The sequence below is a fragment of the Aureobasidium subglaciale genome (genome assembly GCF_000721755.1).
Source record: "Aureobasidium subglaciale EXF-2481 unplaced genomic scaffold scaffold_0, whole genome shotgun sequence".
In the NCBI taxonomy this organism is placed as follows: Eukaryota; Fungi; Ascomycota; class Dothideomycetes; order Dothideales; family Saccotheciaceae; genus Aureobasidium; species Aureobasidium subglaciale.
Window position 1 is genome coordinate 2,026,000 of NW_013566995.1, and position 19,279 is coordinate 2,045,278.

General features: G+C 50.2%; 10 protein-coding genes across 10 annotated transcripts; 5 read left to right on the forward strand and 5 right to left on the reverse strand.

Moving 5' to 3' along the window:
* Window positions 1-25: 25 nt before the first annotated feature.
* AUEXF2481DRAFT_84883 (uncharacterized protein) lies at window positions 26-1,917 on the reverse strand. The gene is made up of 3 exons (XM_013493921.1): window positions 1,359-1,917; window positions 1,162-1,300; window positions 26-1,114 (listed from the first exon to the last, which is right to left on the reverse strand). Exons 1-3 carry the CDS (start codon window positions 1,551-1,553, stop codon window positions 120-122), a joined length of 1,329 nt encoding a protein of 442 aa, XP_013349375.1. The 5' UTR covers window positions 1,554-1,917; the 3' UTR covers window positions 26-119.
* A 396-nt stretch (window positions 1,918-2,313) lies between these two features.
* Window positions 2,314-3,212, forward strand: AUEXF2481DRAFT_164786 (uncharacterized protein). Its single transcript, XM_013493922.1, has 3 exons — window positions 2,314-2,664; window positions 2,718-2,950; window positions 3,006-3,212. The coding sequence occupies exons 1-3, from the start codon at window positions 2,517-2,519 to the stop codon at window positions 3,156-3,158; spliced, it is 534 nt and encodes a 177-aa protein (XP_013349376.1). The 5' UTR covers window positions 2,314-2,516; the 3' UTR covers window positions 3,159-3,212.
* A 120-nt stretch (window positions 3,213-3,332) lies between these two features.
* AUEXF2481DRAFT_775 (uncharacterized protein) lies at window positions 3,333-4,817 on the reverse strand (the record flags this gene model as incomplete). The annotated part of the gene is made up of 1 exon (XM_013493835.1): window positions 3,333-4,817. One exon carries the CDS (start codon window positions 4,815-4,817, stop codon window positions 3,333-3,335), a length of 1,485 nt encoding a protein of 494 aa, XP_013349289.1.
* A 357-nt stretch (window positions 4,818-5,174) lies between these two features.
* AUEXF2481DRAFT_84885 (uncharacterized protein) lies at window positions 5,175-7,490 on the reverse strand. Its single transcript, XM_013493923.1, has 2 exons — window positions 6,530-7,490; window positions 5,175-6,480 (listed from the first exon to the last, which is right to left on the reverse strand). Exons 1-2 carry the CDS (start codon window positions 7,058-7,060, stop codon window positions 5,290-5,292), a joined length of 1,722 nt encoding a protein of 573 aa, XP_013349377.1. The 5' UTR covers window positions 7,061-7,490; the 3' UTR covers window positions 5,175-5,289.
* A 1,058-nt stretch (window positions 7,491-8,548) lies between these two features.
* Window positions 8,549-8,982, reverse strand: AUEXF2481DRAFT_777 (uncharacterized protein; the record flags this gene model as incomplete). Its single annotated transcript, XM_013493838.1, has 2 exons — window positions 8,549-8,745; window positions 8,796-8,982. The coding sequence occupies 2 exons, from the start codon at window positions 8,980-8,982 to the stop codon at window positions 8,549-8,551; spliced, it is 384 nt and encodes a 127-aa protein (XP_013349292.1).
* Window positions 8,983-9,288: 306 nt separating this feature from the next.
* AUEXF2481DRAFT_25170 (uncharacterized protein) lies at window positions 9,289-10,047 on the forward strand (the record flags this gene model as incomplete). Its single annotated transcript, XM_013493924.1, has 1 exon — window positions 9,289-10,047. The coding sequence occupies one exon, from the start codon at window positions 9,289-9,291 to the stop codon at window positions 10,045-10,047; it is 759 nt and encodes a 252-aa protein (XP_013349378.1).
* A 739-nt stretch (window positions 10,048-10,786) lies between these two features.
* On the reverse strand, window positions 10,787-11,661 carry AUEXF2481DRAFT_779 (uncharacterized protein; the record flags this gene model as incomplete). The annotated part of the gene is made up of 2 exons (XM_013493841.1): window positions 10,787-11,417; window positions 11,474-11,661. 2 exons carry the CDS (start codon window positions 11,659-11,661, stop codon window positions 10,787-10,789), a joined length of 819 nt encoding a protein of 272 aa, XP_013349295.1.
* An 834-nt stretch (window positions 11,662-12,495) lies between these two features.
* AUEXF2481DRAFT_35142 (uncharacterized protein) lies at window positions 12,496-15,507 on the forward strand. The gene is made up of 3 exons (XM_013493925.1): window positions 12,496-14,072; window positions 14,126-15,180; window positions 15,232-15,507. Exons 1-3 carry the CDS (start codon window positions 12,874-12,876, stop codon window positions 15,300-15,302), a joined length of 2,325 nt encoding a protein of 774 aa, XP_013349379.1. The 5' UTR covers window positions 12,496-12,873; the 3' UTR covers window positions 15,303-15,507.
* A 149-nt stretch (window positions 15,508-15,656) lies between these two features.
* On the forward strand, window positions 15,657-17,177 carry AUEXF2481DRAFT_35143 (uncharacterized protein). Its single transcript, XM_013493926.1, has 5 exons — window positions 15,657-15,679; window positions 15,735-15,994; window positions 16,054-16,845; window positions 16,901-16,978; window positions 17,037-17,177. The coding sequence occupies exons 2-5, from the start codon at window positions 15,923-15,925 to the stop codon at window positions 17,121-17,123; spliced, it is 1,029 nt and encodes a 342-aa protein (XP_013349380.1). The 5' UTR covers window positions 15,657-15,679; window positions 15,735-15,922; the 3' UTR covers window positions 17,124-17,177.
* Window positions 17,178-17,750: 573 nt separating this feature from the next.
* Window positions 17,751-19,110, forward strand: AUEXF2481DRAFT_35145 (uncharacterized protein). The gene has a single exon (XM_013493927.1). The coding sequence runs from the start codon at window positions 18,072-18,074 to the stop codon at window positions 19,098-19,100; it is 1,029 nt and encodes a 342-aa protein (XP_013349381.1). The 5' UTR covers window positions 17,751-18,071; the 3' UTR covers window positions 19,101-19,110.
* The last annotated feature ends 169 nt before the right edge of the window (window positions 19,111-19,279 follow it).

Sequence of the window (19,279 nt, forward strand, 5' to 3'; positions counted from 1 at the left end):
CTAAAGACTGCGAGGCGGTGAGTCTGTCGGCCTTTCCTCGCCAAATCTCCGTCCATACGCGTCATTGCTGTGCGACTTCCTGTTTTGGCAACTTGTTATTCTGCTGACCTATCTACTACCTATAGCTTCGACTTTGCTTTGCCAGTCTGACTCAGTGCCTGGACGAACCCATCAGACATCAGACCTCTCTTTTCTCGCCGTGTCGCTGCCCGAAGAGCCTCAATCTGTATGTACTCGTCTTTCCACCGCTTCAACTCCTGCAAGAGCCAGCCACTGCACTGGTCAGCCGTCTCACCTACGCGCTCCATCGGCATCAAATGTCCACCGCCCTGCATCGTGAACTCCTTGACTCGTTCCTTTGCAACACCTCCGCTACCTCCCACCCCGACACCTGTGACCTCCAGCTTGTCAGCTATGAGTCTCGGTGCCGAGAGGTCGGACTCGGTGCCAAAGATATAGAGTACAGAGGGTCGTAAGTACGGCAGCTGTTTGAAGATGTGGAAACTCTCAGCCCGGTAGAACGGCGTTACAGGAGGCAACACGGTATCCACATCCGGGTGCGTCAGTGGGTTGGGTGCTGTATCCGGAGCAGGATTCAACGGCGTTACAAAGTTGCCTCGCATAAATGTCATGACCTCTTGATGTTTTGTCGTCTTGAGTGTGACCGGCACCTCCGTCTTGCTGTCGGGAGAAATCGTACTGCCAGACACATCCGCACCTATTGCGGGTACTGTCGACGATACCGCGACTTCTGGGTACAGTTTAGTCGGTAGGTCACGTAGAGCATGATCCATCCAGCGATCCAGTACACGTCTGTCCCAAGACTTGAACATGGGCGATTTCTCGAATGATTTTCGTGCTTCTGATCTGCTTGGCCATCTGTCTCTTCGTTTTGCAGACATTCGGCCCAGGTTGTAAGCGTTGATGTGAGTCGCACGCAAGACCACAGGATCAATCAAGATCAAGGTACTCAGTAGACGCGGGTGCATCAGTGAAAGTTGCATCAAATGTGCTCCTCCCATACTGTGACCAAGTCCCACAAGAGGCTGCGGCATCTGGTCTCGGAAATGATTGATCATCAGAAACAGGTCTCGAGGGTGATCGAACCACGATGCTAGTCATATTAGATGGAATGACAACGATGTGCCGATGTGAACTCACGATCATTTCCGAGTTTATCCTCGTTGAGGACACTTGATTGGCCCTGATGTGCTACATCTGAAATCCAAATGCTGCGGATCTTGATACCACTGGCTCTCAATCTCGAGTACATCTCATCCCATAGAGGCTCATATAGTTCCTGCAACGACAACACGTCAGTCATACCTCAAAGCCTCACGACATGACTCTTTGCAAACCTTTGGGAAGCCATTAGCATGTGCAACAATTATTGTAACATCTCCCTTCTGCGGTGTCAAGTTATCAAGCGGCGTGTACTGCTTGATTGCGAGATAAAGCGTGTCTTCCTGATCATCCGCGGTCGCCAAAGGATATTCTCGAATATATGAGCATGGCAGAGTATGCTCCTTTATACTGAACGTTGAAAGCGACATATTTGGGTGGTTTATCGTATGGAAGGCATGCGGGAAGGGGACTCGACTTAATGACCGGGTCGTGGGGAGGTTGGCCGAGGTACCCCGGGTTTACCGAGGGGAGTTCTCTCATGCGAGGTAGACTCTCCTTTGTCGTCTTTGCTACTACTACCGTATCCTCGCTTTTGCTGTCTGATTATAAGTCGAGACGCACATAAAGCTCACGACATAATGTGCGATAAGTTCCGTATCTGGCCATGTGAAAGAAACAGAGTCGTCCGTGTTGCAATGGAGAGTAATGACGGTGGCTCGCTAAAGGAACAGGGCCCTTTTCCGGGCTAGCCAAAAGTCGCGGGCGTCGCTTTCTCGAACTCGCAGCAATCTCATCGCCGCTTACACCTCATCCTCTATCTTATCTCGACATCAGCCTCAATTTGTGGCACTCCAGCACTCTACATACCAAATGCCATTTATACGGTGTGTGATTCGCAGCTAGAATGTACTTATGAATCAGCACCTCAGATGGATTATGATTGACGTCGTATCGCATCTTGTCCTAGCTGTTGATAATTTCCATTAACTCTTGATTTAGATTGGATGGCCAATGACTAGAATCAAGCAAATCACTGCTTCTTGTGAGTTTTTTACTTTACAATAGCGTGGCAGAGCAAACGGCTGTATATCCTCGTAAAGGAGAAACAACGTTATACTTAACGTTTGACACGAGGACTTGATCTAGGGCACAATGGTCTGGCCAGATATAAATGTCCAAACACTTATTCCTCTTCTCTACTTTGTTGAAACCTCCGCCATCTAATCCAATCTTCATCATTACACATTCATCGGTCCAAACATAAGATTATGAAGCCTTTGCAACTGCCTCTCCTGCTGCTTGCAGCCGTCGAAATAACCCTTGCTTAAGACTGGCACTTCGTCGCCTTTACAACTCCAGAGGGACAAGAATTCATCAGCCAATCTGGCAATATGATAATTCCCGCAATACACGAGGCTACGACAAATTACTTGTGGCCAGGTCTCCAGTCTACCGATAATTCAGGCGTGTATCAGAACGTCCTCGATGGCAGATCTGGAGGCTGGTGGTTTGGCAATGGTTGGTGTTGTTCCAATCCAAGTGCGTAGAACACTCAACGTGATGTTACTTGAAGGGAACTGACACAATTGAAGGTCTTCCATGGGGCGGCGGGTTTGGTGCTGCCGAGGGTGATGTCTTGTTCTTCAACAATATCCGCAACGCGGACAAAAATGAATGGGTTAGCACGATTGAAAAAAACTGCGGCGAAGCGTCCGCGACGAATTCATTTCCGATCGCGGACAAAGTCATGAACGACGCACCATTCGTAGCAGAATTGTACGAAGCTTGGGACTTTGGTCCGGTCATCTTCGAAGACGTGATCTTGGTAAGTCAGGTCTTGCTTGTGGCAAAGATATGCGATGATTGACAGACAACGACAGATTGCTACCGGTGGCGACACAAATTTCTGTACTGATAGTCCTTGGAACTACAATGGCGCGACAAACGTCAGTATCACTGGTGTTACGTCGACTGTTGGTGCCGACTCGGTCACTTGCAATGTTGAGAGTATCACGCTGTGGGGTCCTATGTGATCAGGTCGTAAATGATCCAACGCGAGTTGCAAATCACTTGCCACTTCAACCAAATGCACGAATCTGCCTGGAGCTGACAGTGTCGTATGGAGAACAACTATGACCATCTATCTTGAGATACGTGTGGTACTCTGAACAAAACTCCGATCGTTCCGCTCACGTGTCTAACCATCTCTAGTCTCGAACGCGCACGTTGTCGAGATCCAAATCGAACCTCTCAGGAACGATCATTCCAGCATCAAGATGATGCTGTATAAATCTCTTACTGACCCCATCACGATACAACCAAGGATCCAACGTCTCCTCCTGCCACTCCTCCAATTTCCTCCTCATCTCCAATAGAAGCTCACGATACTCTTCCTTGCTAGCCAAATTTGAGATTTCTAGAACATCATTCTCAAGATCATAAAGCTCTTCTGGCGGCCGGAAGATGTAGTCTCGGAGCTTTCGCTGACCGACTTTTATGTCCGCTTCTTTGCCTTTTGGCTGCGAGTGCCTTATGCCGTCCCAGGCCAGGGAGCCGTACAGGTCAGCCGAGAAGGGAAAATCGAGGCGCCAGGCTACATTACGGTGGTATTTGTATCTCCTGGTGCGTAGAATTCTCGTGGGCCAGTAGTTTGTGGACTCGTGGAATGTGTGTGAGCCGAAGATGTGGTGCTTCCATATATCTTCGGGTAGGAGAGATGATTTTTCCAAAATTGGGAGAAATGATTGTCCTGCAAGTTTCTTTGGTGCATGCGGCGCGTCTAAGTTTGGTGTGTATGTTTTCCCGGCCCAGTCTTGGAATGTAGGGAAGATGTCGACGTAGGTAATCATGTTTGGATTCTCGATGCCTTTGATGCTGGCTTTTGGGTTCCGCACGATGAACAGCAGATGAATACCCGCATCGTACAGCGTTGTCTTTGAGTTCAGAAAGGGCGGACCGTTGTCGCTGAGGAAGACGACCAGAGTATCATCAGCGAGCCCCGAAGCCTGCAATTTGTCAAGGATAAGACTTATGCCCTGATCCAAACGACTGATGGCGCGATAGTACTCGGAGAATTCGAATCTAGTCTCGTCAATATTGTTGATGTACTCCGGCACCTCAATGTCCTTCGGCTCATACACAACATCCTTGATCCTAGCATCATAAGACAAGTCATTGCCAAACCCCGACCTCGTCATAGCTCGATGCGGATCAATATATCCCACCGTGAGAAAAAACGGCCTCTCCTCCTCTTTAGCCCTCTCAAACACACCACCAGCTCTATCAGCCATCCATGCTCCATCACGACTCCCGCTCTCCTCTTTGATTTCCCAAGGATACGATCTCTCATGCCCCACATGCATTTTCCCAATCAATGCAGTCAAATACCCCTGCTCGCGGAAGAATGCAGGTGAGGTCTTGATCTGGTCGAAGATGACGAAATGGTGTTGTTTGCCCGCTAGTCCAAATTGTCCGTTTTGATGCGTGTGTAGGCCTGTATAGATGACTGAGCGGCTGTTACTGCAGGATGCCGTGCTGGTGAAGGCATGGGTGAAGAGGACGCTTTGAGCTGCAAAGGCATCGATGTTTGGGGTCTTTACTGCGGCGCCATAGCAGCCTAAATTATGACCTAGGTCATCGGCGATGAGAAGCAGGATATTCTTCTGTGGCAAGGAAGGTAATTTTTCAGTCATGCTTGGTGCGAGGGAAGTGGAAGTTGCTGAAGTTGTAGGGAGGAATTCTCTGTGCAGATGTATCTTTTCATGGATACGCATACATGGCCTTATCACTGAGGCATATAATTTTTCCGTGTCAAAATGACGTGCTCCGCGAAAGGCCTCTCGCATGGACTGTTGAGGCATGTACGAACTAGCAGAATCATTGCGGAAGGCCGATCTGTTGGGATAAGGCGAGGCACACACGAGATTCGGTTGATGGCTTCCGATTGACTGTCCTGTTGACATGAACTTACCGCGTATGCGTCTGGATGCTGACATGATACAACCTCATCCGGAACGGATGGCCAATATTAAGAGGGATACTACACGAGAGTTGGGAACAATGTATATACGAAAGGCTCTCGGTTCTTTCAACCTTTGTTCTTTCGCTCGGACCAGGTTATCCCCCATCCACACATAGAATCTTATGTACTTTTTCGCTAGCCTTTCAACTCTCAAACAAAAAGTCCAGCCTTTTATTGCCCTGATCCTTACTCGTTTTCAGATACTCAGCTTGTTGCTCCTTCGACATTGCATTCCACGCCAATCTCTTCTGCTTGTTTCGATACATGTAGTACACCTTGGCCAAGATATACGTAGCCATCGAGGCAATATTAATAGCGATGAGTTGGCCATTACCACGTTTGTAGAGAGGCTTGTCATCTGTTCTATAGATGTTCGAGGACGCAATACCAGATAGCTGGATGGTGATGTTGTACATAGCAGCACTGACGGCTCTGGTCCGAACAGCATTACTCAGTCGAGAGCACCACCCGACTTGCGCTGCATGTGTGGCTGGTTGTCCGAGGAGGAAGAATAGCACGGCATATTGTGCCCAGTGAGAGATGTTGCCAGCAGATGTGTATTCGATAATCAGTAGCGGCAAGATCCAAACCTGAGCCAAGAAGCCAATGAGCGCGATTTGATGGAACTTCTCGGTGAGATATGTAACCCAGAGCATGTTGATAGCCGCGAAGACCGTAATTGGAACACCCAGCAAAGTTGTGTGGAAAGTGCCGAAGCCAAGTGCTTTGAGAGTGAGTGACAAGTATGACTTGGGTGGAGAGGCTGGGATCTCGAATAGCATGCCGATGATGTAGACGGGCCAGAGATCATAGTCCTTCAGACTAGTCCATAGCATCTTGAGCGAAATCGCCTCTCTGTTGTGCATGTCCGACTTCGACGGATCATCTCGGAGTACCTTGTTGACGATAATCTTCTCCTCGCGCTCTGTAAAGTAGCCCGTCTGCGTTGGCCCTGGGATGAGGAAGAAGAAGCTCAACACCCCAATGATGAGAGATATCAAAGCTTCAATGAGGAACAGCCATGCCCAACCAGGCTTACCCGCGACTCCGCGAAGATGCAATACACCGTAAGCGATGAAAGAAGCAACGACACCAGACATAGTGTCAACGAACCAGAAGAAAGCTAAGCGAATCGGCATCTCCTTTCGAGTATAGAAGTACGAGAGATACAAGACTGCATCTGGAATGAATCCTCCCATGCAAAGGCCGATGAAAAATCGACATAAGAAGAAGCCGGTCTTGTTATGCATGAAAAATTGCCCACCAGAGGCTAGAGACCATCCGATAAGCTGAAATGGAATCCACCTGTCTGGCCCGACTTTTTTGCCAATCATCTGCAATCATTTAGCGGTCGGATCAGAACGATGTGCAAGGAAGAAGTACCTGTGACGGAATCTCTGATATCAAGAAGCCAATTCTATACATGTTCTGCGCATTGTTGTAGTCGTTGGTGGTGATGCCCAGGTCGTCGAGTAGATTGTCAGCAGTTGCATTGCCGAGATTACCACGATCAATGTTCAGAGCGAAGAACATGACCAGGATCCATAGGAAGATTCTCAAGTCAATCTTACGACGAAGAGCGTTTTCCTCTTTGTGCGTCCACCGTTCGTTGACGTCAAAGCGATGAGTGTTCTCATACTCAGGTTTAGGCAGGTAGTATGGCGCGAGAGCAGGGTCGTCGAATACGCTACGAACAGTAGCAATACTGCCAGGATCAGGTCTTCTGCCAGTGGAACCCCAAGGCCATGAGAAGTGTGAGTCGGAGGTCTCTTCTGGCTCCGCAAGGTCCAAGCTCTTTGCAACTGAAGGAGATTCATTCTTGCCAACTCCGCCCAGCTCGTGAACAGAAACGGCCGTGTTGCTGACGCCATTGCTTTTGCCAGTCCCCTTTGCAGAAATCGTTTGCTGCGACATGTTGGTCTTGGGAGGTGTTGAAAATTGTCTTGTAAGGCTCCTCAGTCTGGAGCCGTCCGAGACTTATATCAAGACAACTCGGACCTCGATTATGTTGTGATATGGTGCCATGTTGGGTAGACCCTGGTCTACCTGTGAAGGATGCCATGCGAGACTCCCTATCGATCACTGATTTTTCCGCCAATGGAGATTATCCATGTTGGTAAGCAGAATTAACAATGGTGAAAGGAGTGTACCGATGGCTAGAATGAGTAGTATCCGTACGGAGTACTGAGCCGAGAGTGGAGTCGTGGTTCGAGTGACACCATCGTGGATCTACTGACGTGCTACGAGTGGCATTGGAGGTCTTGTCAAGAAAAAATCCGACAGCCTATCAAAGATGTAGTGAGTAGGTTACCCTCTTCCTGTACAACAATTAGCCGGATGCTAGTCAGCTCTAAGCTTCTTCTAGTACTGGACAAGTCTCCTTCAGAAGCTTGTTCGGTCTTCACCTGCCGTCACACCTAAGCCCCGACGTTCAGAAGGCTTCGAACGCAGTCGAGTATCTGGTGGCTCTTCAACTTCTCTTGTCCGAGCATTGCAAATACGGGCGCATGTCTTCAATGAGCGTTGTTGAAATCCTGGAGTATCCGCCAGGATACAGCTTCGGGACTACCTTATCTGCACCATGGTCCAAAGGCGCCGTGAGCGCGACTGGCACTACCTACGTTTGTACTGATGACATAGGTTCGGTCGTCCCGGTCCAGTTACGCGATGTTACATATTGGCCAGATGGATCAGTGAAATAGAGCACTCATTCGCTTGCCGCTTCGACCGATGTTCGAAGGACCTATCTTGTACGATCGACGGAAAAATCTTGGAAAGACGGCGAGAATGTTCAGGAAGGGCTGAGGTTTTTCGAAAGTGAAGGTACGATTAAGATAGACACCGGAAAGATCGTGGTTGAATTTGCGACAAAGGGAGATGTACTGGTGAACTATATCACGTATGGGGACGGGCGCAGACCAACATCCACTGACGGTAGATTCATTCTTCTCTGTCAGAATGGTAGCTCGGATGCTTCTTCTGCCGGACCGGAAATGATGTGATTGTATGTAGGAAGGAGAAATGATTTGTTCATCGTGCTGTTAAGACCTTGGCCGAGGTACCCCAGAGTCGACGCCAAAAAATCTGCTGACTAAGGCATCTGCTCTTATCGTGCTCAAGTCAATTCCTCCAACTGACATCACGGCCCGATATCTTTGGCTGCTTAGCTGCACAGTTCTTTACTATGCTAAACGCAGTGTAGCAAGTATGCACTTCTCCAAGTAGTAAGACGGTTGCCCCTTCTTGATGTCGAAATACGTCTGTCCCTCCAGCACGAGTTGCAGGCCTTCTCTCAGCTAGTGAAGTGCACGAAATTCTCCGACGCAGACGGCCTTGCATAGAGAGTTCTGCTCATAACACTTCCCAGTCACCGACCTGGTCTTCCGAAACAGTCCCTCGCCATCAGGAGCAGACCTCGCAGTTACAGTTCTCGAGTTCGTTGTTCAGTAGGCTCCAGACATGGTAACAGAACCGTTCAGCCGAACGGAATCTGCCCCTGAGATGGCCGTGGACATAGACGTGGCCGCCCTCCACGGCTCGCCAGACCGTATAGTTGCGTGGCAGACTCGTAAACTTGAGATTGACCTTGTAGAGCTCGGCTATAAAAAGTTATTCGATGGCCATGGCAGTATTCCTCATCGATACATACAATATTTCTTGCTTAGCGTTTCAAGGTAGCTGCTTGGGTCTTGTTTCTCGAGGTTGGCAGTCTTGGGTATTCTGTGTTCGTGACCATCGCTCCAGTAGATGCAGTGCAGAGGGACTTCAATGGGTTCTTTGTTTGCGACCTTTGTGGCGATGATTGCTGCAGCTTGGCTAAGAGGGTTTGGATCCATGGTCGCGTTTTGGGCGTAGCTTGTGGCGTGCGTGTCCGTGCGTCTGGGGGGTGTGGCGCGTGGCTGGTGTTTTTGATGACTGACTCCGACCAAACACCAACACGTTCATTCGACCGTGACCTGTTTCCGTAGCATTCTTCTTATTCTTGGAACACGAACAACACCTGAACTGCTCTTGTACATTTTCCTTGACCAGTGCATTGATCTTCCAAGACAAATTGCATCGCTCTATTATAACGCGAACTAAAGATAATTATCTCCAATATCTTCAACGAAGATCAAGGACTATCAAAGCCTCGACTCAAGATGTCTTTGTCTGAGAGACCTAAGATTGTCCCTACTCCGGAGACTGATCCAATGATGAGACCACGATCACCTCGCCCTCATCTGGAAACTTCCAAAGACCACCAACCAAGACTGCGACCCACAACAAAGATATTGCCAGTAACAGAACCTCGACTATTCAACTACTACGTCTTTGCAGACATGGCAGACCAACTTCACGAGATAATTGAAGCTGGCGGGACCCTAGACGACTCAGACTCAGAAGCTGACTCAGATTACGAATTACCACCCCAAACATACCATAGAGAAGGCAACGAGCTACCCAAAGATAGGATCCGCTGGTACAATGAAGAAGTCCAACGAGCCGCCAGAGAAATTGAATGGGGAGACTTGGATACAGTGCATGAGAATGACAATCTATTCGGTCTCATGGCATTGCCTCCTTCAGAGTCCGAGCCGGAATTGGATCCTGATCTAGACTCACCGTCGCGACAACTCAAGGAAGAGTTGTCGCAAATGTCGCAGTCAGAGGGGCCTCGGATTATCAGGGAATATGAAGAAGAACAGGAGGATTATCTTCTGCCTAATATGCCAACTCATGATGAAGTCTTGCTGTTTATCGCCAATGGTCCTGCAATCGACTCCAACAATCCGCATGTTGACGATTCAAGTACACAAAGACCAGATGCACAACTAGATGCGCAGCCAGTTGCACAACCAGGGACACGGAAACGTAAGCGTGTTGTGGCAGTGGAAATACCACCGCGGCGAAAGCGATGATTCTCGAGCGCGAGTATCTGTCAGACAGTCCGCCAGTGCGTCAGCGCTCAAGCACAATCTCATCGGAGACTGACGCGTGTTTCACATTGAGCCAGTATAGCTTTCGATGATGTAAGACAAATAGCAGAATTCTCAACCGAACCAGTTCAGAAATCACAAATCTGGAGCCTTGGAGACGAAATACAGCAATGTCGTATGGCTAAACTACCGCGATGTTTCAAAGACACTAAGAAGCGGGGGGACAAACAGGATAACGAAGTGCCTCTGATCAGTAGTCACTTGATTCCGTTGAGACAAACATCAGCATACCGAAGTCAAACAATGTATACTCATAACCTCCTCATATGCACACAAATAAGGCAATAACGTCAGGATTTGTACCCATACTTCATCAACAAGCTCTGTTCTATACACCTTACTCGTCCCCTTTCTTCTTCTTCTTCTTCTTCTTCTTCTTCTTCTCCACCCCAACGGCTTTCAACAACCTGATAAATCCCTCTTCCAAAACTTCATCCTCTTGAGAATATATGATTCTAAACCATCCCGCCTCCTCAGACTACAACAACGATCCTTGGGTTATGTAGACCCTCTCAGCTTCCATCTTGGCAACAAGTGCTTTCTCAGCCTCCCACTCATCAGAATAGGGTGATAAATCGAGACAAGGACGGAGATTGAGCTAATCACAAATCATCAGCACTCGTTTACCACATACGCAGGGCAAGATAGAGAAAGAGCAGTCTCACCCGACGGAAAACCCAGCGTTAACTCCTTTCTGATACTCGATCCCATGACCATCCAGCATAGCACTACATATTTCATACCTCTCCTTTAGTACGACTCTACTCTTATCAAGAAAGGCGTTCAGCCACTCCTCATCCTCCAACATCTCGGCAGCAAACAATTGGTTCAGACTCCCTGACCAAGCGAATTGTCCTACTGCAGAGATTGCGTTAAGCAGCTCGGTGTTTCCCGAATAGAGACATCCTAGTCTTAATCCTCCAGCTACAAAGTCTTTGCTAAGACCGTAAACCACGTATAGATATTGAGGAGAGATGTATGGAGAGCTGTCAAAGGCGAAAACGGAGGTGAAGGGAACCGCAGGCGAAGCAGCGTCAAAGACACTCAGGAAGACACTCAGGGCGTATACTTCATCTGCGAGAAGATGAAGGTAGTACTTCTGGCAGAGTTGCATGAGGGCCATCACAATGACGAGAGGGTAGCAGCGACCGAGTGGGTTATGGTTACAGAGAAGGAGGGCGCGGATCTTTGTACCATTCGCTTTTGCATCGAGGAGTGTTTTTTCGTATCGGTCGACGATCGAGAGCGAGAAGCAATCGATGCCTTTGGAGGGTACGAAGACGCATTTGATTCTGGAGGATTGTTGGCTGTTGAGCTTCGATCAGGGCAATACAGAAGAGAGCACTACTTTGCTTTTGCACCAAAATCTGCTGGAAAGGCTTGATAGGAAGATCTGGATATTAGGATACCGTCACCGAGTTCGCCGATTGCATACCCGAATAGCTCGCATAGAGATGTGATGCCATTGGCAAAAACAAGATCTCCAGGCTGAACTTTAGAGACAGGGTGGAAGTACTTGTTCATGTGTTTCGCCATGGCTGTTCGTAGTCGCTTGCTGCCCCAAGGTCCTTCCCCGTATGTGAATGTCTTCGAGGTTGTTCGAATCCTTCGGTTAGCAAAGTCTGATATGTCTCTGGTCATGATATGCTAGAAGGGTCAGTAAGATTATTGACCATTGTAGAGATCTCGACGCACATTCTCAGCAGTGCCCATACCAACGATGCCCGTGGGATTGTCCTTCGCGTCCTAGAGGTTCGATAGTAGTGGTTGGAGTCGGTTTTTGAGACTTGTTTAAGCTATGGCTCTGCCTCTATCTGAGATGGTGGAATTCGACATATTGTACACGTAGAAGCTAGTGTGTTGCACAACGAGAGGGAGAGAGTGGTGGGTCAGGTCAATTCAGAAGTAGTAGATGAAGAACATGATGGACTATCAGATGATGTTGGTAGTGGTGTTTGGGCAAGTGTATGATATAAAGTGTTTGGAGAAACTGCTTGAGAACAATTTCAAACTGTCAGAGGGCTTTACCATTTTATACACCTACGTTGAGCTTGCAAGTGGACAGCTGCCTAGCAAGATACAGGCAACAAGGTTCGCTATCGGCGTGCATGAAGCGATATGAATCATAGAGGCGTCAACGGCGGGAAGAACGGGAGCTACTGATTGGGTGTAATTCGGCTCTATGTGGAGGTATGGTTGTGAAGGTTGACTTCGCACAATGAATCGATCGAGCGACGGCAACCAGATGAAGAGGGCGCGTTAGACGGGAAGCTTCTGCCTGCGGTATCGCGAAATCTGTCCGGAGTATTGTCCAGTAGCGAATCTTTAGCAAGCGTCAAGTACGGAAAGGACAGACGACAGAGCGATGCGGACGGCAGACAATGTTGATTGGCCACAAGACACAGCTGTGAGTGATGCAAGTCGTGTATTGACAGGCAGAAGAATAAACGAAGAGCACAGCTCACCTCACTGGACCACGTCATAGGCGGTGAGCGAGGCCGAGTCAGGGCGCGCATCGGCAAGTCCAAGGGCCGACGCTACTACGCGGAGAGCATGGCATAGCAATTCCACAAAGACGCATCCTGCACCCTCTACCTTCTCCGCACTCAGTCTACTCGGAGATCTTGCTTGTCCTTAGACGACTGCCATGCCGAAGCACGCTGTTTGGCCACTTTGATCCTCCTCGACGACAGCTTTTTTCTGCCACTCCGTCTTCGCCCATCGCATTGCACCGCTCTCGCAGCCGCCATGCCGCCGACGTCTTCTGTTAGAAAGGCCTCGGTAGCCACCACCGACACAAACAACGGCCGTCGTCAATCTGCTCGTCAACCGCGCACCTCTACTGCAAGGCCAATCAACTACTACGCTCGCTCGTTTGGCCAGCACTCCAACAACCATGACAACCAAGACCCTGATCCGCCAGGCTTCTTTCCTGCCGTACAGTACTTTGCCGACTCGATTGCTGCTCTTCCACGCGAAGTCCAGCGCCATATCACTCTGATGAAAGAGGTCGAGGCAAAAGTCTATGGTCCTACTGAAGCCTTGAAGTTTCTCACCTCCAGCATCCTGAACAAGCCCGCGCCGCTGTCTCGCAATCAGCCTTCCTCCCCACGCCTGCTGAGTTTCACCGCCCCTCCCAGTGCTACCGCCAGTCTGGCAGGCTCTGTCATCAACGGAAACCAGCCCGCCACCTTCGATCAGCGCGTTCAAGACGACCTCGAGTCGCAACAAGACGAACAAGCCGACCACGCAAGGCGATCAGAGTTTCAGTCACTCCGTCATGTCATCGGCAACATGATCACGAACCTCGACGAGAAGAACGTTGTTATGGCCGAAGCCAATCGCGCTCTCGCCCAACAGCTCGCTCGTCTCGACAGCGTCATGCCCGAAATTGAGAACGAGATCAGCGAAGAGTCACGTTTGGGCAGTCTGACGCATTGGGCCTACCAAGATAACCGCGCGAAGAAGCAGACGGCAACCACACAGAACGAGCGCAACAGAAGAGACGTCGCTGCTACCAGCAGTCTAGCCGCCGCAGCTGCCGCGGTTCACGACCAAGACATTGCCGCAGCAAGAGGAGAAGCAAGACGCGAAACAAAAAAGACAAATCGTGGCCAACCTGTCGACTCGGACTTTGATGATCGTCCAACCAAAAGAGCGCAGACTGGAAAGTCGCGAAAGAATGCCGACACAGAACCAAAGGCCAGTGGCCTTGGAATCGCCAATGGTGTAGCCAACGCTGCCACGACCAAGCGACGCAAGGTTGAGAAGGTTCCCGCTGTAGCTGGCGCCCCGGCTATGGAGCGTTCTGCAAGCAACATGAGCACAGTGGCCAAAGCCGCACGAGGCGCTGCCAACACCACCCCGAGATCAACGCCAGCGGTAGAGACGATAAAGAAGAAGGGAAAGCCAGGCCCAGCCCCTGGTACTGGAGCTGGAAAGAAAAGGTATGCAAGCTCGATCATGCTAGACTCGAGACGTCGGCTAACGCAGTCTGCAGGAATCCCGCTCTTAACCAAAGTACAAACTCTCCACGACTCAACAACTCGTCACCCGTCCTCGGACATGCACAATTACAACCAGAGACCCTCTCCAGACCTGCTTCATCCCGCATGCGACAGAACTCAAACTCGACCTCCAATCTACAACACTCGCTACTCCCCGACCAACAAGTTAGTCGCCCGGCTTCAGTGGCCGACAACAGATCTGTCAATGGCAGCACGAATGGACAGTTGGAGTCGCACATGCCTCCGCTTTCGTCAAGCAAGGTTGCTAAACAGAGTGTGGAAGAGGTGGAAGAAGGCGCCATGATGGTTGACGAGCCCGAGCATAATAGACACAGGCACAGACCTGAGCCATTGAAGGACGAGGACGTGACTATGGAAGACGCCGGTCTAGACGTCCGCCCAGGTCGCGGATCGGTAACATGCACACCACGCACAGAGGCATTCCCCGATGTGGCCGTGTCACGAACTAGGGGTAGACTCCTCCACAATGGACACTCTCGTGGCAGTGGTACACCAGACCACTCGAGATCGGCGCACGACAGAGACAGAAAAAGTCGAGGAAGACGGAAGAGCGGCAGCGGAGCACACATCCTCAAGCAGATTGCTAGTTTCAATCGTAGCCCGGATGCAGACAGACGCCGCGACGACAGTAAAGGCTCAGACATGTCTGACGACGATGGACATGGCAGATCGATCAGACGAAGCCAACCTCCTCGAGTCACGACTATATCCAGAAACCGTCGTGAACGTGTGGATGGATCTCGGGGAACGACGTCGTCAAGACGGACGGAACTCTCACCCGAAGCAGAATACGAAGCACCCGAAGCCGATGCTGAAGCAGAAGTCGAAGCTGAAGCCGAGGCCGACGAGGTGGAACAAGTGGTGGACGATGAGGAGATTGAAGAAGCCGAAGACCCAGACGAGCCAAAGTACTGCTACTGTGGTCAAGGTAGTTTCGGTGAAATGATTGCATGCGACAATGACGACTGCCCGATGGAATGGTTCCATCTTGGGTGTACAGGATTGCGAGCAGTACCTGGTGATAACGGTGAGTACCCCGATAGACTTGGTCTGATGCAGAAGCTAACAAAGTTTTCAGTCAAGTGGTTCTGTGATGTTTGCAAGGAGCCAAAGGGCAAGAAGGCCAAGATGATGGCCAACAGACATTGATGGGCATGACGATGATTTGCGGACATGGCGTTTATAGACAGCACAGCATGATGGGAAGCATTGGATCGAGGGAGGGAAGGACGGTGCAAGGGATTATGCAGCACAGGGTAGACATGTATCTGGCCGAGAAGGCTCTGAAGCCGATTGCCGTGAGCGCATACAACAAAGTGACTCGTCCAAAGGCGGTGAGGCGCGATCTGGCGGAGCTATCGGGAGCATGACGCGTGCCTTCCGGGGCTTGGCTTCGGCGGGCTGTGGACTGTGGACTGTGGACACCAACTGCATCTCGCGGGGTGCTCGACCAAGGAGCTGACCAACTGCCTAAGCCCAAGCATTTCACTCACAAGACACAATCAAGATGGCTGAAGTGCCCATTGGTATGCGCACATGATACATCCATGTAGCTCATTCAATGCGCTGACACGCAGACAGTGCTCGATGGCGGAACGGGTTTCCTCAAGGCTGGCTACGCCGGTCAGGTACGCCAGCAACCAACACACGTCCATATACCTTGGAACACATACTGAGATGGCCACGCCATACAGAACTTCCCCGAACAACAGTACCCATCCATCGTCGGTCGTCCGATCCTCCGTACCGAAGAGCAGGCCGGTCTGGACATGCAGCTCAAGGACATCATGTGTGGTGACGAGGCAGCCGCCGCCAGATCCATGCTTCAGATCACCTATCCTGTACGCCGTCCTCGTCTCTCTACCACGCTCCATGCCGGTACTAACGCGACACCACTCAGATGGAAAATGGTATCGTCAAGCGCTGGGACGACATGCAACACCTGTGGGACTACACCTTCTACGAAAAGATGAAGGTCGACCCTACTGGCCGCAAGATCCTCCTCACCGAACCGCCAATGAACCCGCTGAAGAACCGCGAGATGATGGCTGAGGTCATGTTCGAACGCTACAACTTCGGTGGTGTCTATGTCGCCATTCAAGCCGTGCTCGCTCTCTACGCCCAGGGTCTGTCTTCTGGTGTCGTTGTAGACAGCGGTGATGGTGTCACTCACATTGTTCCCGTCTACGAGAGTACCGTCCTCAACCACCTCACCCGCAGACTCGATGTCGCCGGAAGAGACGTCACACGCAACCTCATTTCCCTCCTCACCCGCCGTGGTTATGCCCTGAACAGAACCGCCGACTTCGAGACCGTCCGCGCAATCAAGGAGAAGCTTTGCTATGTCTCCTACGACCTCGCACTTGACAAGCAACTCAGCGAAGACACTACCGTCCTCGTCGAATCCTACACCCTCCCCGACGGCCGCGTCATCCGCGTCGGCTCGGAGCGCTTCGAAGCCCCAGAATGTCTCTTCCAACCCCATCTCGTCGACGTCGAACAACCCGGTATCGCCGAATTCCTCTTCAACACCATTCAAGCCGCCGATGTCGACGTGAGATCAAGTCTGTACAAGGCTATCGTGCTTTCGGGTGGAAGCAGCATGTACCCCGGTCTTCCTAGCAGATTGGAAAAGGAACTCAAGCAACTCTGGCTTACCAGAGTCTTGCAAGGCAACCCCGAGAGATTGAGCGTGAGAAAAACTGAAGTCCACGTCCTCTACACAGACGCTGACACTGCGAAAACAGAAATTCAAGGTCAGGATAGAAGACCCGCCGAGAAGAAGGCACATGGTCTTTTTGGGAGGTGCCGTCCTCGCCAACATTGTAAGTGGTTCCAGCTCTAAACCCGACGTACAAAGTAAGACTAATGAGAATTATACAGATGGCCGACAAGGAAAGCATGTGGATCTCAAAGCAAGAGTGGCAAGAACAGGGTGCTCGCGCTCTGGACAAGTTGGGCGCCCGATGAACAAGTCGCCTCTCTCTCCATACAAATATTTAACGAAACACAACATCATTACATTACAAATTACAACCTTCGCCTGTACATTACCACTACTGATAATCAACGACTGTTCACAGAGTGACGCAAGAGTGGAGAAAAGCTAGATCGGCTGCAACGGTGAGTATCAAGAAAGCTCAGACATATAAACAGCTCAACTTCTGCTCGCTTATTTGCAGAGACTTCTCTATCTATGTGTGAGTTGTGCTGAGAGAAGCTCAAGTTTACAAGACCAGAACCTCTGCAGCTGCGATTCACCCAAAACGGTTCGGTATACAAGTGGTAAGGATTTGTTTCATTTCTGGAAGGCTGGCTAATTTCGTCCTACTGTAAGAACAATTACATGTTGAGACATCGGATTGCGTGTCTGCGTGGTAGAAAGAGAGAGACGTTAGCCACGATTGAATTCATTGTCCGAGCTACCCATATTCAAGTTGTACAGGACCGAGTGTTGTCCGATTCACGCAATAGTTTCTTCGACGAGCGATGCGCGAGAAATCACTGCGATTTGGCAAGAGATCACGCGAGCGCGCTGGGGAAGTACAAAGGCCTGGAACATTTGACTGATGGCGTGTCCCAATGAGTCTCGATCTGACACCATCCACAACTGTGTTCAATCCTGTTAGGATACCCTTTTCCTACATCCTTGCTGGTTAACCCTGGATACTTTGTGAACGGCCGAAATATCACCCCACGCATGACTTTGCATGAACTCGACCAGCGGAACATGTAAGCTAGAGATCCGCAGTCCTGGTCTGTCATTTCCAAGGACTCGGTCCATGTAGTACGATAACTTTACCACATGAGTGGCACTAGTGATCATACCTGACATTACTTAAAGACCTCGCTTCAGCACTTTCTGTTATATCCTCGCTGTTGTCTTCCTAAGCTTGCAAATCCGGCCTCTATTGAACCATGTCGAGTTTACAATATCTTCACCAGCTGAACGACCCGAGTCATGGCATTATCAAACATAGCAATGCGACCTTACAGACGCCCTTTTCGCCACCTCACATTACACTGGTCAACGCCTCCGACTTGTCTACCCAGAGTCACTTTGGCACTACCGCTTATACCCCAGAATGCACAACTCATTCGTCGGAAACACTAGACCAAGCGAACAAACATCCCAACTCTGACCCTAGAGCGTGCTCCGCTGGATGCAGAAGTGCATGTCACAACTACCCACGCGGTGACAATCGCACCTTTTTCATCCCGGACAAGTATCCTTGGCATTGTGTTGGAAAAGTCCGCACGCCAGGCGGATGGAGAACAGGCACAATGATAGGACCACGCCATGTGCTGACCGCCGCTCACGGCATGTTATGCCAATCCCAGGAGAAGAACGGCTCTTTGAATTCTGGCTGGATTACTTTCACACCGGCATACTATAATGGGAGGGGCAGTATGGGTGAGAGCAGAGTTGTCGAGGTGATCATGTTGGATGGTGATGACAAGCATCATCAAATGATGGATGCAGATGATGACAAGACAACAGTAGCGGCATTCGATTATGCTGTACTGATACTCGCAGACCGTGTTGGAGATACGTTGGGGTGGGTAGGGACAGGAGTCTACGGCGCCGACGTTCACGAGCATGTGCCATTCCAGTATCTAGGCTATGCGATCGAGGTGGCCATGGGAGAGCAACCGACAGTAACGAGTGGTGGAAACCTAGGCATCGTCGAAGATGTAATATCCAAGGACAGCAGACATCTCGAGGGCTACATGCTGGCCGACCTTGGAGGACTCACGCCTGGCTTCTCTGGTGGCCCTGTTTGGTACTTGCCTCAGACTGCTAGCGGACCTTGTATCGTGGGTGTGGGTGGATGGACCAAGGGCGCAGAGGTACACAGGGACGGCATCGACAGAGACTATGAGTACTACAGTGGTGGGCCCACGCTTACTAAACTCGTCAGATGGGCAACGTCTATTCGGGCTTGAGTCACTGCCCGCGCAAAATCCTGAAACATCTCTTATCTTCTTTTTGTTGAGTTTTGTGCAAAGCCTAAGACTATGAGTATTCATCTTTCTACATGATCACAAATCATGCGCCTTTAAAGACAATGAACACATATCAGTTCGTTCATATGCGCTTTGTAACTGGAAATTGTTTCTAGTCG